Genomic DNA, 13569 nt, shown 5'->3' on the forward strand with positions numbered 1-13569 from the left:
AAATATTACTGGCCTACAAAACATTTTGCTTTTGTAGAATCAACATTTTTCCATTAACTCACCCTACTAGTAAACTCAGAGCAGCTACTGTAATTGCACAGTAATTCTCTACTGTAGTTGGCCTCTATACTTTTATGTGATCTGGATACACACAGCAATAACCAAGACTGGTAAGTAAAGAGTATAATGCATTCACCTGGCAGACAGATTCTGTCCCAGCCTAATTTACTGAAAGAAACCACGAATCCTGTTTTTCATGGACAGGGAAAACTGAGTAGTGCTTTACTCCTGTAATGACCTGATAAAAGACCATTCCTTCTTCCAAACCCCTCAACTGCTTTTTCCCTGCTCCACATTATCAAACTTGTTACACCAGCTGTTTGTAGTTCAGAGCTGTCTACAAAGTGTCAAATGGCATACTCCATGTTCCAAATGTGTCAGGAAGTGCCGAACAGAAAAGGCCTATATGATCTTTAACCTTAAGCTTTATGACAGGGTTAAGGCCTTGTAAGAGGACAAATGTATATACTTCTAATACATAAACCAGAAATTAGATCTTTATGACTAATTAATCTACAAATAGTCTAAGTTACATCAAGGTGTAGCTTATACTAAGTTATGTCACATGAAATATAATAGCAGAACAGATGTTAGAAGCAGGACACATCAGAAGAAGAAAGGAACCAGAAGAACAGATAGTACAATTGGTTTAATGGCAAACAACAAAACAGATACATCTTCCTGCATTCTTTAGGGATGGATAATTCATATTCATAGTAAGACCACAAAAGGAAGCTCTGTTTTGAAATTTCTGCTCTACTTCTGTCCTCAGTTTTTTTTCATGCAGATGTACCCATCTGCAAATGTTATGATGCCTTTGTTAAGACACTGACAAGTTAGGTAATGCATTAGTCTGCAATAGGCTGGCCCCCTGTTAATATCTGTTACACAGAAGCTATCTATCAATGACGCATGGAATAATCAAACCTATGCAATACCTAACTACATACTCTTGTAACGACTTACATGTGCAGCACACTTCTTTATCATGTAGTGACAATCTTAATTAAAACACATTTAAATCTGATGTTTTATTTGTGTTGTTTCAAGAGTCTCATGTTTGATGGTAGAAACACTCTTGGTTCTGAGCTCATGTCTGGGCATGAACAAGTCAGCTTAAAATACCTGCCAGGGCTCTGAGAGATTTTTAACAGCAGCCTCCTAAAAGTGTGACAGCTAAAGCTGTTATCTGCCCCAGTTGCCTTCTTCACCTCTCCAGCAAGCATTTTTGCTGCCAGGCATCCACTCTATTCGGCAGGCCCTGCAACTCCTACAGTCAGTTTTCAACGAAGCATAATTATGTAAACCAACTACAAATTTGGCATACCTCAGTATGCTGGCCTTAAAAACTGCATCAGCTAGGAGTGCAAGTGCAAGTTGGTCATTTCTCATCTTGGGAACAGTAACTTCAGGAAACAGAAGCTAATATAAGACATAACTTGAGCAAAAAAAAAAAAAAAAAAAAAAGAAAAAAGAACGTTTCTAAATATTTCCAATATGATGCTCTTGTGCATGTGACCTCTGGAGTACTAATTTCTCTTTGGGGGCAGGGGGCAAAGGCCAACAAGCAGCAGACAAGCAGCAGATAACATCAAGCAGCCGAAACACCTTAATAAATGCACTTTCTGTTAGGTCTGGAGATCTTCAAAATAATTTCCTTATCAAAAGGACTAGTCCACACACTAACAGATTTGTTTCAGGTTTTAGTTTCTGCTGCAAGATCTACCAGTTAAACAATAAGCCTAAGGGTTAGCATAGGTAAGAAGCTTAAAGTACAGTCTGGCATAAATAGATGGCCACCACCTGACTGGCATGAGACAAGAAACAATACACTAAAATTACACACATTTGTTTAAAAGTTGTATAATTATTAGTTTCAAGTATTAGTCATACTGGTATAATTATATTGTTATATTATCTAGAAAATCATTGCACCAGTACTAATTAAGCAGTGTAAAAAGATTAATAACCAATCAAAAGTAGAAATTGTTTATGGTATCAAGTGCTACAGTACATGTAAAGAGAAATTACTAGGTCTAAGATCTAAGGTTAATCACGAGAACATAAGCAGGCAGTGTAATATGCGTCTTAATTATCATTTTAACAGGTTAATCATGCACAACAAAAAAAGTATGGGTACTGCAAAATGAGAAAAGTTATTAGCAGGACAGAACCCTTGTAACTAATTTCTATTAGCAGTTTAGCTGTCATTACACACCACTCTAACCAAATGTAAAGTCCAAACAGAGGTTGAAAAGGCTAGTTCCATGCCCCCCCTTATCTCCGCAACCACTTTTTACTCTACCTTCGTCATGCAGGTTCTGAAATTCACAGCTGCAGCATGGCATCTGATCTGAATGAAAATTCCCTTGACTAAACTGTGAGGTCACAGAAATAATACTGCCAAAACAAGTAGTTGAGGGCAGGGGGCGGCAGCAGCCTACAGTTAAGCCAAATTAGCTTTAGTGTAAAGCCACAACTTTGGAGTCTCTGCAGACAACCTTTTTGCAACAGAACCTTGTCTGGCACCAGAATGCCACCAAATCACAGCAAATTGAACTCATACGAATTAAAAACTCTAGGGAGGTCAAAATATTAAGGCTCTATAATCTGAAGCATAGCACAGATTTAAGCAAGGAAAGAAGGAAGATTTCCAGTGTGGAAGCACATCAAAAAAACAACACTAAAGCTAGCACAGTGTAATAAGAGCACCTGTAGCAGGTCACTGCAGAAGACACTGCAATGAGTAGACAGCAATTTAAAGCAGAATCTGGGCAGAGTTTAACCACAGGCCTTGCTTGCAGAGACCTGTATGTCAGCATGAGTGACCATTACATAACCTGAGCACACACCAGGATTGCCTTTAACTTGTTCCCCTAGAGATGTGTAGGAATGCAGGGTTTTCACTGTACCTCAATGACTGCTGGATGAACTTGGCTGACTGACTGTAACCAAGAAGCCCGTACATGGATCCGACTCAGTATACATAAAAGTAGATTACACCACCCACATTCTTTGTCTTGTCTTGAGATTAAACAGCATATCTACATGTAACTTTCCTTTACTTGACTGCAGAAATGAAGAATAGTTGTTTACTTCTAAAAAAAAAAATCTTGTCAAAGCTGTAAAGACCATGAGTGTGAACTTCACCACAGATGGGATCTGTGCAGCATGCTGACCAATGTGAAGGGGCTTGTCTCATGATGCTATTGCCAGGGTCCTCAGTATCAGAAGAGACTTAAGATTGCTATCACATTTTCCACTACTACTATTCTTTATGCAATAAACCAGTTAACTAGCCTTGAGAGCCCACGCCTCTCCTACTGAGATCCCAAATGAACCAGAACCTCCTGGGTGCAAAATAGCACCCTACCTTTGGCTAGGGTGAGTCAAACAGACTTTCTGAGCCTTTGGGGGGCCCGTGTCCCCCTACCACGAGACTGTTCCTGCTTCTATGATGGATGTCTATTGAATCATGTGAATGGGCAAGCAGTCCTTTGTCATACTAGGGCACACACTTCAGTTACATGCTAAATAGATATTTATCATATGACACCTACATTTTGGCCACTGGGTAGATGAACTTTTCTGGCTATTCATCCTGAAGGAGGCAGATTGTCACTGTATACCGTAGTACTTAAAATCAGTTGTATCTAAAAAATTAATATGAACTTAAGAATATTTTTTTTCTCTTGAAGACATTCAGTGGCTAATGCAGCCATGCTTGAATAGGGACCTGCAAATCTAGACCGATTACTTAGCTAAAATTTGCAGAAAATATTCCAAAACCAATGCAGATACATGGAAATCAACGTGAGCTATGCCAAATCTTCTAGTTACATTTAACTGTCTCTTGCCACAGAATTTTAAATTTAGTTTGAGAGAAGAGCTTATTAAGATTAATTGCTTTCTTTTCAAAAAGCTGGTTGATATTCTCAGACTATATTACTGATCTGCAGTTTAAACGATCATTTAAATGTTTTCACTGTTATTGGACTTTACAGGAAACACTAAAGCTTATTGGCTACACCATGGCAACTATAATCTTATCTTCAGTGCTTTAAAAGAAGAATAAAAGTCTAAGACTAACTGTATTGTTTGCTAGCTATTTTCATCTGTCCAATCAAATATTTTATCCCTATGCTGTCTCTAACTCCCTCCTAAGAACAGAGGAATGTGATATAATGAAAAACTCAAGGCAAAAAACCATTCAGTGGATTCACTGGGGCCAGGGATCATCAACCATCCCTCCACGTCCAGACCTGTCAGCGATCATCCTGTTATCTACCTGCCAAACCCCATCAGCTCCCCAAGCCCTGCCACCTTGTCCTGTAACTCCTCCCAAACCGTCACCTCTGCCAAACCCTGTCACCTACCCTGCCACCACTACCAAACGCTGTCACCCACTCTACCACCCCCACCAAAGCCCTGCCAAACCCTGTCCCCTGCCCTGTCCCCCTGGCCAAACCCTTCCTCCGGGGTCCCCCATAGGAAGGTCCCGAGGGTTGCCTCGCTGGCGCTGCGTTTACTCGAGGCCGCGGCCCCGCTGTAAGGCCAGCTGTCTGACCCGCCCGGCCGCCCCTGAACCCACCGGACTTCCCAGAGGGAAAGGGGGCCGCCGGGCACAGGGGGAGGGTGACGGGGCGGCACTCACAGGTCCAGGAGCAGCTGGACTTCCTCGCCGGCACGGTCCCAACCGCCGCTCAGGCGGCTCATGGCGGCGGCGGGGAGGGCGGAACGCGGCGCCGCCCCGACCCAACGGCTCCGGAGTACGGTGCCAAAATGGCGACGGCCCCCTCCGGCAGCCGGGCATGACGGGAGATGTAGTCCTGCTCCCGGCCCGCCCGGGGATCGCCTCAGGGGTTGTGGCGGGAAACGGCAGGAGTGCCTCATGAAGCGGCCTGGAATATTGTGAAACTCCCCAAATCTCGCACAAAGGGGTTGTCTCTCCCCACTTCCAGCGCTTAATGTCTAGGACAGATGTAATCGACAGGGAACCAATTGTTCCCTGACATTGTGTAATTCGTGTTGAAGTAAAAGAAGACAATAAGGCTTACATACCAACCGGGAAGGGGAAAGGGACATATTGTGATTGAACAAATGCTTTATGTAAATAGCAAGGCTTGCTTAAATGTTGCATAAGGTCACGGGAAAAGGGCAACGGCTATAATTTACCAGATAAGGGGGTTAACTCTGCCACGACTGCACTTTTCTACATCACAAGATACTCCCCCTTAAGAAGATCGACCGAATCTGCCCAGTAACAAACCTGCACGAGTGAAGAAAGAGGAAGCGGGACAAGGCAGACACTTACAAAAAAAGGGGTACATGAACTGTATAAAAGGAATGTAACTATAACAAAAAGTCGTGAGCCGTACGTAGGTGGAGCGCAGACTCCCCAGCCGCCCAGCGCTGCTTGCTTGCTATTCTCAATAAATATATGAATTCTATATTGAATTGGCTCTGTCGATTAATAACATAAGGAAACCTCCGTTCTCACAAAATTAACTGAAGGATCCACATCCAAGAGAAACGGGGGTTGCTGCTGATGCCTGATAACTTTGCTGAAGTCAACGACTGAAACATCTGGATTAACAGCTAAACCACAAGGATGCTGATGGGTGACGATGTTGCAAGACATACAAAATATACTTTTTTATGATTGGATAATTAGAAATATGCATTAGTAGGTAATTGGATGATACATATCATACCCTTATAGTGTAAGCTATGATATGAAAGAAAAACCGCTTGGATGTGCCCAGTTTGGCTGGGAAACATCCTGCACATTTACCTTTGTAATACTATTCAGTCAGCATGGGCCAGCTGTGAATTTTGTAGCAAAAGCAGGAAGCACACAAAGACAACAGAGTGAGCTTTGTTTTAGCTTTCTCCTCGACAGCCCAAGCGAGGCGTCCCTGAGGATCCTGAGCACCAGGGAGGCTACAGGAGCAGGCTGCTCTCAGCTGCCATGGAGGGGTATTTGTCCCTAAGGAAATGCAGGAGAGATGAGTTTTCCTGAGTGGCTGGTGGGTTGGAGTGCTAGTTCCCTGGAAGGACATGGCATGGCCGTGAACAAGAGGAAATGTGATGCTTGTGAAGAGGGTGACAGGGAGAAGTTTCACAGAGAATGTGTGCAGACTGTGCCTTTTTACTCTATTACATCAAAATCATTCATGAGATCCTTGACAGTTTAGGAAAACATTTTTCCAACAAAACACATTTTCAAATAAACACACTAAAAATATTTCTTCTAGCATTGGGAAGGCAGAAACCCACATGCTGGTGGGAGGCACTGGGTTGAGCAGGGAGTACTAGCAGGCCTCCCTGGAGATCCCTTTCCTGGGGTCAGGAGATATGATAAAGCTGCAGCAAACTGTGTGGTACGGGCAAATTCTGTGTGCCTGCATGATGAACCTAACCAGCAGATGCCCCTGGCTGACAAGCAACCAAATCTCTTGCTATTTTTCACAAGATTCACTTTACCATATTTGCTTCTCCCACCAGCTCGTCGCGCAGTGGGTAAAGCCTAGTGGGTAGCAATGAGGCTAGGGTTGTGCTGAGGGTAGGTTTACTATTCCTCAGCTTGTAAGCTGGAAGTAATTACTAGCCCAGTGAGAGCCTTTAACTGTTTAACCTCAAGATTTGCTTCTGAAACAGCTCATGAACTGCCAAACTTGAAACACTCGTGCTGTATCTCAAACTGAAACCAGCACCAGGCTGTCTCAGGGAGCAGGTACATGCTGCTCGTACACCGATTTGACTGCAGGCAGCTGCAGAAAGGAGTTCAGTCACATCAGCCTAAACATGGTGAGAAACTGTACTGATAAAAAAACAGGCTGTAACTGGTGATTCACAAAGTGCTTGAACATAGACTCTCTGCAAAGCTGCTTTTAGTAAGTGAGGCCTCAGCTTGTACTGGTACATGGGGTTATTCCTCCCCAGGTGGAGGACAGCTCTTCCCTTTGCTGAACTTCATGAGGTCATGAGGTTCCTCTCGGCCCATTTCTCCAACCTGTCAGTTGTCTCTGTTCAGAGGGACACCATCAAGTACATCAATCGCTGTTCCCACTTTTGGGTCATCTGCAAACTTGTGAGCATGCACTTTGCCCCATTGTCAAGGTCATTAATGAAGATATTAAGTGGTATGACCCTAATATTGACCACAAGGGACTGGTCTCCAGCTTGTCTTTGTGCTGCTGATCCTTTGAACCCAGAAGTTCAGGCTGTTTCCAGTCTACCTCACTATCCAATTATGCAGCCCATACTGGGCTGGATAGCAACGTGATCTAGTTGAAGATGTCCCTGCTCATTGCAGGGGGGTTGGACTAGATGACCTTTAAAGGTCCCTTCCAACCCAAACTATTCTATGATTTTATGAAGACTAAGGCAAAGAAGGCACTGAGGACCTCAACCCTTTCCAGTCTGCTTTCCAGTGTGAGATTCCAGTTCTGGATCTCAAGAAAAAGGCACAAGATGCTTAAGAGAAAAAGATGTTTTTAAAAGTTACAGTGAGAAGTCTTACATGTCTCTTCAAATGCTGGAAAACATGTAATGATACAGCACTGGACAGTCCTCTCTGGCAGATAACACTGCTGTGCAGAATTCTTCTGTGGTGAGGTTCAATGGCCTCATTGTTCATCACATCTGTATGGTATTCTTCCAAGTAAAACAAAGACATCAATCTCTTACTTGTACAATACTGAATGTTCTAGAGGGTACACTGAGGTTTGCTGAAAGCATTATGCTTTTACACATTCCCATGGAAACAAGCTCTTACAAAGAATACATACAGTATGTATCATTAACAGCAGTACATACTACTGTCATGTGACATGATCAGGTTTAGCAGTCACTCATGCTAACATACACATCTCTACAATCAAAATCTACTGTTAAACTCAGCCTAAGTTCTGCTTGAAATCACTGTCTCTTCTTTATAATGCTTTCTGTGGTGGCCCACTACAGTATTCTTTCTCACCAGGTCCCAGCCCCATTCAGGAGTGGACCCACATTTTCTCTTGTAGAAGCACTTCTTGTTGCTCTTCGCATCCCTCACCAGATTCAACTCCAGATGGATTTGGTTCTCCTAACCCACATCCTTGCACACTTGGACAGTGGCTCTATTCCTTCTGGGTCACCTGTCCTGGCTTCCACCTCTTGTATGCTTACTTTTCATAGAATCATAGAATATCTTGAGGGACCCATAAGGATCATCGAGTCCAACTCCCTGCTTCTTGCAGGACTACCTAAAACTAAACCATACAACTAAGAGCATTGTCCAGATGTATCTTGAGCTCTGACAGGTGCCATGCCCACTTCTTTGGGGACCCTGTTCCAGTGACCGACCACCCTCTCAGTGAAGAACCTTTTCTTAATGTCCAGTCTAAACTTCCCCTGACACAACTTTATTCCATTTCCTCATGTCCTATCACTGGTCACCAGAGAGAGGAGGTAGAATAGAATAGAATAATTAAGTTTGGAAAAGACCTCTAAGACCATGCTTGAGTTCCATCAGGATCTCCTTGTTCATCTATGCAGGCCCTTCTGCCACCTTTGCAGGTTTTTCTGCACACCAGAATGGACCATTCTTGAGCTTGTAAGGAAGTGATTCTTGTGGGGGGGAAGCAAACCCAACAACCACCAGCTCTCCTGCACCTCTCTTCTCTTCAGGTCCTGTCACGACCCACTCAGAAGAGGGGCTTGAGTGACTCAGATTCACAAATCCCCAGCAGCATGAACTAAGGTGAGACAACTCTCAAGGTCCGTATACAAACATTTATTAAATTCCTACAGTGATTAATATACATCTTAAACTAGATTTTCCAATAATTGGTTAGGTATATAACAAATTATGGCAAGTGGTAAGGTACACCTTGCGTTACTTAACAACTGTAAGACAAAAGAGAAACAACAGGGGAGAGAGAGAAAAAAATCACTGGTCCTGGTTCCAGCATTGGTCCAGCCAGCGGGGGGGTTTCTGGTTCATAATAGTGCTCTTCTGCCGATTCCCCACTTTTTCAGTGGCACCTATCTTCCGCTTTTATGTTCGCCGTACCAGTACGACCTGCCCTCCTGCTACGGTGGCAGGTTCATTTCAGGTTCTCCCCCCCTACCAGGTGATGTGTAGCATGATTTGGCTTGAGAGACAAGTGCTGTAGTCACATATGTTTAGCATGATCTCCCTAATTTTCACTAGCATATGCAGAGCTGTCAACTTTAATATGCATTTCATGGGTAATGTGGCAAAGGTCATTCATCGGACACGATGGCCCCAAAAACAGAGAGTTAACAAGCTTCACAGGTTGCACCAGAGCAGAACCATTCTGTTTTCACATGGCTTCCTCCTTCAGCTGCATCCTTTGCTATTCCTCCCACATGGGTCAAATGTCAGCCTTATCAGTTCATTGAACACCAGGCCTACATTATCCAGACTCCACATTATCCACCCCATTATTATAGTTTTGTTTTAGGGTACTTTGTGAGTGTTTGAGACATTCCTCAGAAAGACTCAGAGGGCCTCCACCCCCGCCCTCCCTTATTTTACCAAGTTTTATCTTTTCCCATTGTTCCCTCAGCCTGCTTCTCTCAATCTTTGTTTCGGGGAGTTACAAGTTGTTTCCTACAGGATCATACCAACTGAATTAATCGAAATACATTGAACAGGCTAAAGTCCAGCCTCTTGAAGACCAGGACCATGATCCTACTTTTTGCCTTCTTCCCTCCTTTCATGATCCTGAACTCCATTTCAAGGCTGCCCCAACCTTCACATTCCTGACTGTGACTCCCGCCTGCTTGTCAGGATCACTGCCAGGAAAGCATCTCCCCTCATCAGCTCCTCAATCTCCTGTGTTAAGAAATTGTCAAAGCACTGTGGGATACTAACAGAAGATTGGCAAGAAGGGTTATAAACACGCTCAAGTGACCTGCAGCTGGGGTGTAGAAAAATACATATGTCATACTAATTGTTGTTTTTCCTTGTGTGCTTGACAAGTAGAATGTTTGTGTTTAGATAACATAGACCCATGATAGACTTAAAGGCACCCTATCAGACATGCTTGAAATTCCTGCCCTGCTACAAAGAAGATCAAAGCACAGGGGTAAACTACGCCTGCGCGAATCCTTGATAAAACAGATGAAAACAGCAGGGTCTGCAATCCTCCAGCATGGACCGAACTCAGCTTGCGTACCTCTGCCCAGGTGCTGCTTTGGGGATCCCCCAGTTGGTGAGGTAACAAAAATAAATTTACTCTTTGCATTTCATCTGTGGTTTTGTGGTTGTTCCTGTGTCCTGCCTGTGCTGACTGACACATTTGGTGTGTGCTAGTTGGCAGGATTCGGGAACAGCCATGCCACAGCCAGCAAAAAGTCAGTGACTCCCCCTATTCCAGGATGGCCCAGTACTGAGCACTGGACCCCCGTGGCCTGTTTCCTGGCTACATTGGCTCTGCCAGAAGCATAGCCTGAAACAGATGACGGGATGGTGGTTACCGCCAGACAATTGAAATAGCTACGTGTGGATTGCCATGGAAAGTGGCATTGGAGCCTTCTCGCAAGTTAGCAGGGAGATTGGGATGATTATTGCTTGCCTTAGGGCTCGACCATGAAGTTGTAGCATTATGGAGTAAAATGCGAGAATTGGAAAGGGAAGTTGGGACTTCACAAGATGCAAAGGTGATTGTGCAAAAAGTAACTACTACTCAAGAAAAGCAGTGCCATGGGCTGCAAGGTACTCTAGAGCAGTTGGTAGCATATATTGCTAATAAACAAAGGGACAGATATGGAAAAAATAAGGTTTCAATTTCGCAAGTTTGTGCTCTCACCACAAAACCTTCATGGAGTCCCAAGGAACAGGATAAAAATATTTAGAGTCCTTGGACTCCAAGGTTGAGTCTGAGTCAGATTTAGAAGGCAAGGAGGTGGTAGAAGCATGACCTCATACAAATGAGGGGGCAGCAGGAACAAGAGGATGGGGGAGAGCAGCTCACATGTACTTACACCCTGAAAGAGTTAAGAGAAATTTTAGAGATCTATCAGAAAAGAGTGGGGAAGGCATACTGGCACAGGTTTTGCGAGCTTGGGATAGTGGAGCTGCATCTCTCTGTTTACTAATGGGTGAAAAAGGTTTATTAAGCCCTATAGCCAGTGATGACCAGATACAATGAGGATACGCTCAGTTGCAAAATATTAGAGATCTTGATGGGCAAGATATTATTGCACCTATGCTATATCAATGGTTGCGTGCAGCAGTTTTAACTGCATATGCTGAACCTGCCAAATTAGTGTTGACCCTCAGAAATTGGCATACAATGGAATAAGGTATTAGTTTGGTGTGGCACATGGGGATGGCTCATGCATTGATTACAGGATCCAATCCTGACAGGGTAGCAGTAACAAGAATTATCAAAGTACAGCTTTTGAGAGGAGCACCTGCCTCACAAAACTCCTTGATTTACCAGCAGCCACAAATGCTAATGGCAATGTAGGCACCCTAGCAAACATCTTGAGGACATTTGGGCTGTAACTTCAGGACCATCTGTGCAGGTGGCAGATAAAGGAAAGCTGGCAAAACCAAAAGGAGTTCTATCATGGGTGACAAGGAAACAAATGTGGAATGATCCTGTACAAACCAGTGTCCCATTATCACAAATAAATGGGATCACAACGTCAGAAATGTTTTGTCGATAGCAAAAGTTAGTGTCTATGCAAAACAACTACCAAATACCCTCAGGCCTGCCTGCCACCTCAAGGCAAGACACTACCTGGCAAATGTCAAGACAGCAGAAATGAAGGTTTGGTGAGTGCCCCAAAATTGCCACCACTGTAGCCAATTACCATGAGGGGGACTGACGACCCTGTGTTCCTTTAACTATAAAGTGGGGGATTTTACATGTGTTAGATCTGGTGGACACTGGAGCTGAAGTTACTGTATTACACAGTAATATTAATAATAAAGAAGCCATATCACAGATCTGTGGATTAGTGGGAAATCCAACCTCTGCCGTCTGAGCTAAGATTACCTTAATAGGAAATGCCACTCCATTTACCACAACAGTGTTAACTGCCCCATTTAAAGAATATATTTTGGCTATTGATATGTTGGCAGGGCAAATAGTTGAAAATTTAGAGTCGCTTCAGCTTCAGGACTTTGCAAGTGGGATTTGCTATTCGATCTATAACTGTCTTGTGTGGATTCTTGAAGTGGGATCTTTTTGTGCTGCCCATGCCTGCCAAGGTGGAAACTGTAAACCAACATTGTATTCAGGGGGGAGGAGGAGGAAATTACTCAAACCATTCAGGCACTTCAACAAGTGGGAGTTGTTAAGGAAACCATGACTGCTTTTAATAGTCTTATTTGGCCTGCTAAAAAAACAGACCGCACTGGGAGAATAACTGTAGATTATAGAGAATTAAATGAAGTAACCTCCCCACTTGCAGTTACAGTACCAGACATGGTTACTCATATAGAAATTATTAGCAAAAATTTACAGCCCTGGAAGGTGGTGATAGATCTTGCTAATGCTTACTTTTCAATAGCCATTGCTTCAAAAAGCCAAGACCAGTTTGCCTTTACCTGGCAACAAAAGCAATATACTTTCCAAGTATTGCCTCAGAGATACAAACACAGTCCCTCCATTTGCCACCAAATGATAGCAGCTGATATAGCATTACGGTCAGGTACCATTACTGTTTACCATTATATTGATGATCTATTGATTATGGCAGAGTCACAACAAGAAATTGAAGTAGCTGCCGAATCGCAGAAAATGCATTTACAGAACTGAGGCTGGGCAATTAATCCAAAGAAAATACAGGGCCCTAGTACTACTGTACAATTTTGGGGAACAGTTTGGCATGGACAGATTAAAGAAATACCAAATAAGGTACTCCAACAATTTCCTGTACCAACCACTGTAAAACAGCTGCAGGCCTTCATGGGACTTTTAGCATATTGGAGAACTTGTATCCCACATCTGGCAGTATTAATGTGCCCTCTGCAGAAATTAACTAGGAAGAAGGTTGTTTGGCAGTGGACCAAGCAACAACAAGAAGCCTTTGATGCCTGCAAAAATGATTTGAGCATGTGCCATGATACACTTCTAGGCAAGGATATCCTTTTAAATCAGAAGTAACAATTCTAGATTATATAGTCTCATGGGGATTGTGGCAGATGACTGGGCTGAAAAATTGGAAACAACCTGTAGGATTTTGGTCCAAGGCATTACAAGGTTCTGCTATATATTATACCCCAATGAAAAAAAAATTAGCTGTAGGTTGGGCACTACAAGAAACTGAAAGAATCACAGGCCAAGATAGCATGACTGTACACACACCCTTACCTATTCACACATGGATTACTGATGATTCTGTTAAGGCTTATGCAGGGGCAGCTCAGGCAGCCATGCATTGGAAATGGAAACATTATTTACAGCAGCAATTTCTACCAGGATGACTACATGTAACCACTCCACATGCTGCTGTTCTAGGAATTGTATCATTTAACCATAT

General features: G+C 43.3%; 1 protein-coding gene across 3 annotated transcripts in view; it reads right to left on the reverse strand.

The window, feature by feature from the left end:
* The window catches only part of AMN1 (antagonist of mitotic exit network 1 homolog), a 28261-nt gene extending 23419 nt beyond the window's left edge, over positions 1-4842 (reverse strand). Inside the window, exons 1-2 of one of the 3 annotated variants that reach the window (XM_049822533.1) lie at positions 4715-4762; positions 1388-1498 (exon numbers count right to left, since the gene is read on the reverse strand). In XM_049822533.1, the coding sequence (XP_049678490.1) occupies positions 1388-1452 (65 nt within the window). In that variant the 5' untranslated portion in view covers positions 1453-1498; positions 4715-4762. Of the gene's footprint in view, positions 1-1387; positions 1499-2972; positions 4679-4714 lie in introns of those variants that run through there. The other 2 variants (XM_049822534.1, XM_049822535.1) reach the window with 2 other exon arrangements.
* Positions 4843-13569: the final 8727 nt, after the last annotated feature.

Source organism: Accipiter gentilis, chromosome 18 (assembly GCF_929443795.1).
Source record: "Accipiter gentilis chromosome 18, bAccGen1.1, whole genome shotgun sequence".
Classification (NCBI taxonomy): Eukaryota; Metazoa; Chordata; class Aves; order Accipitriformes; family Accipitridae; genus Astur; species Astur gentilis.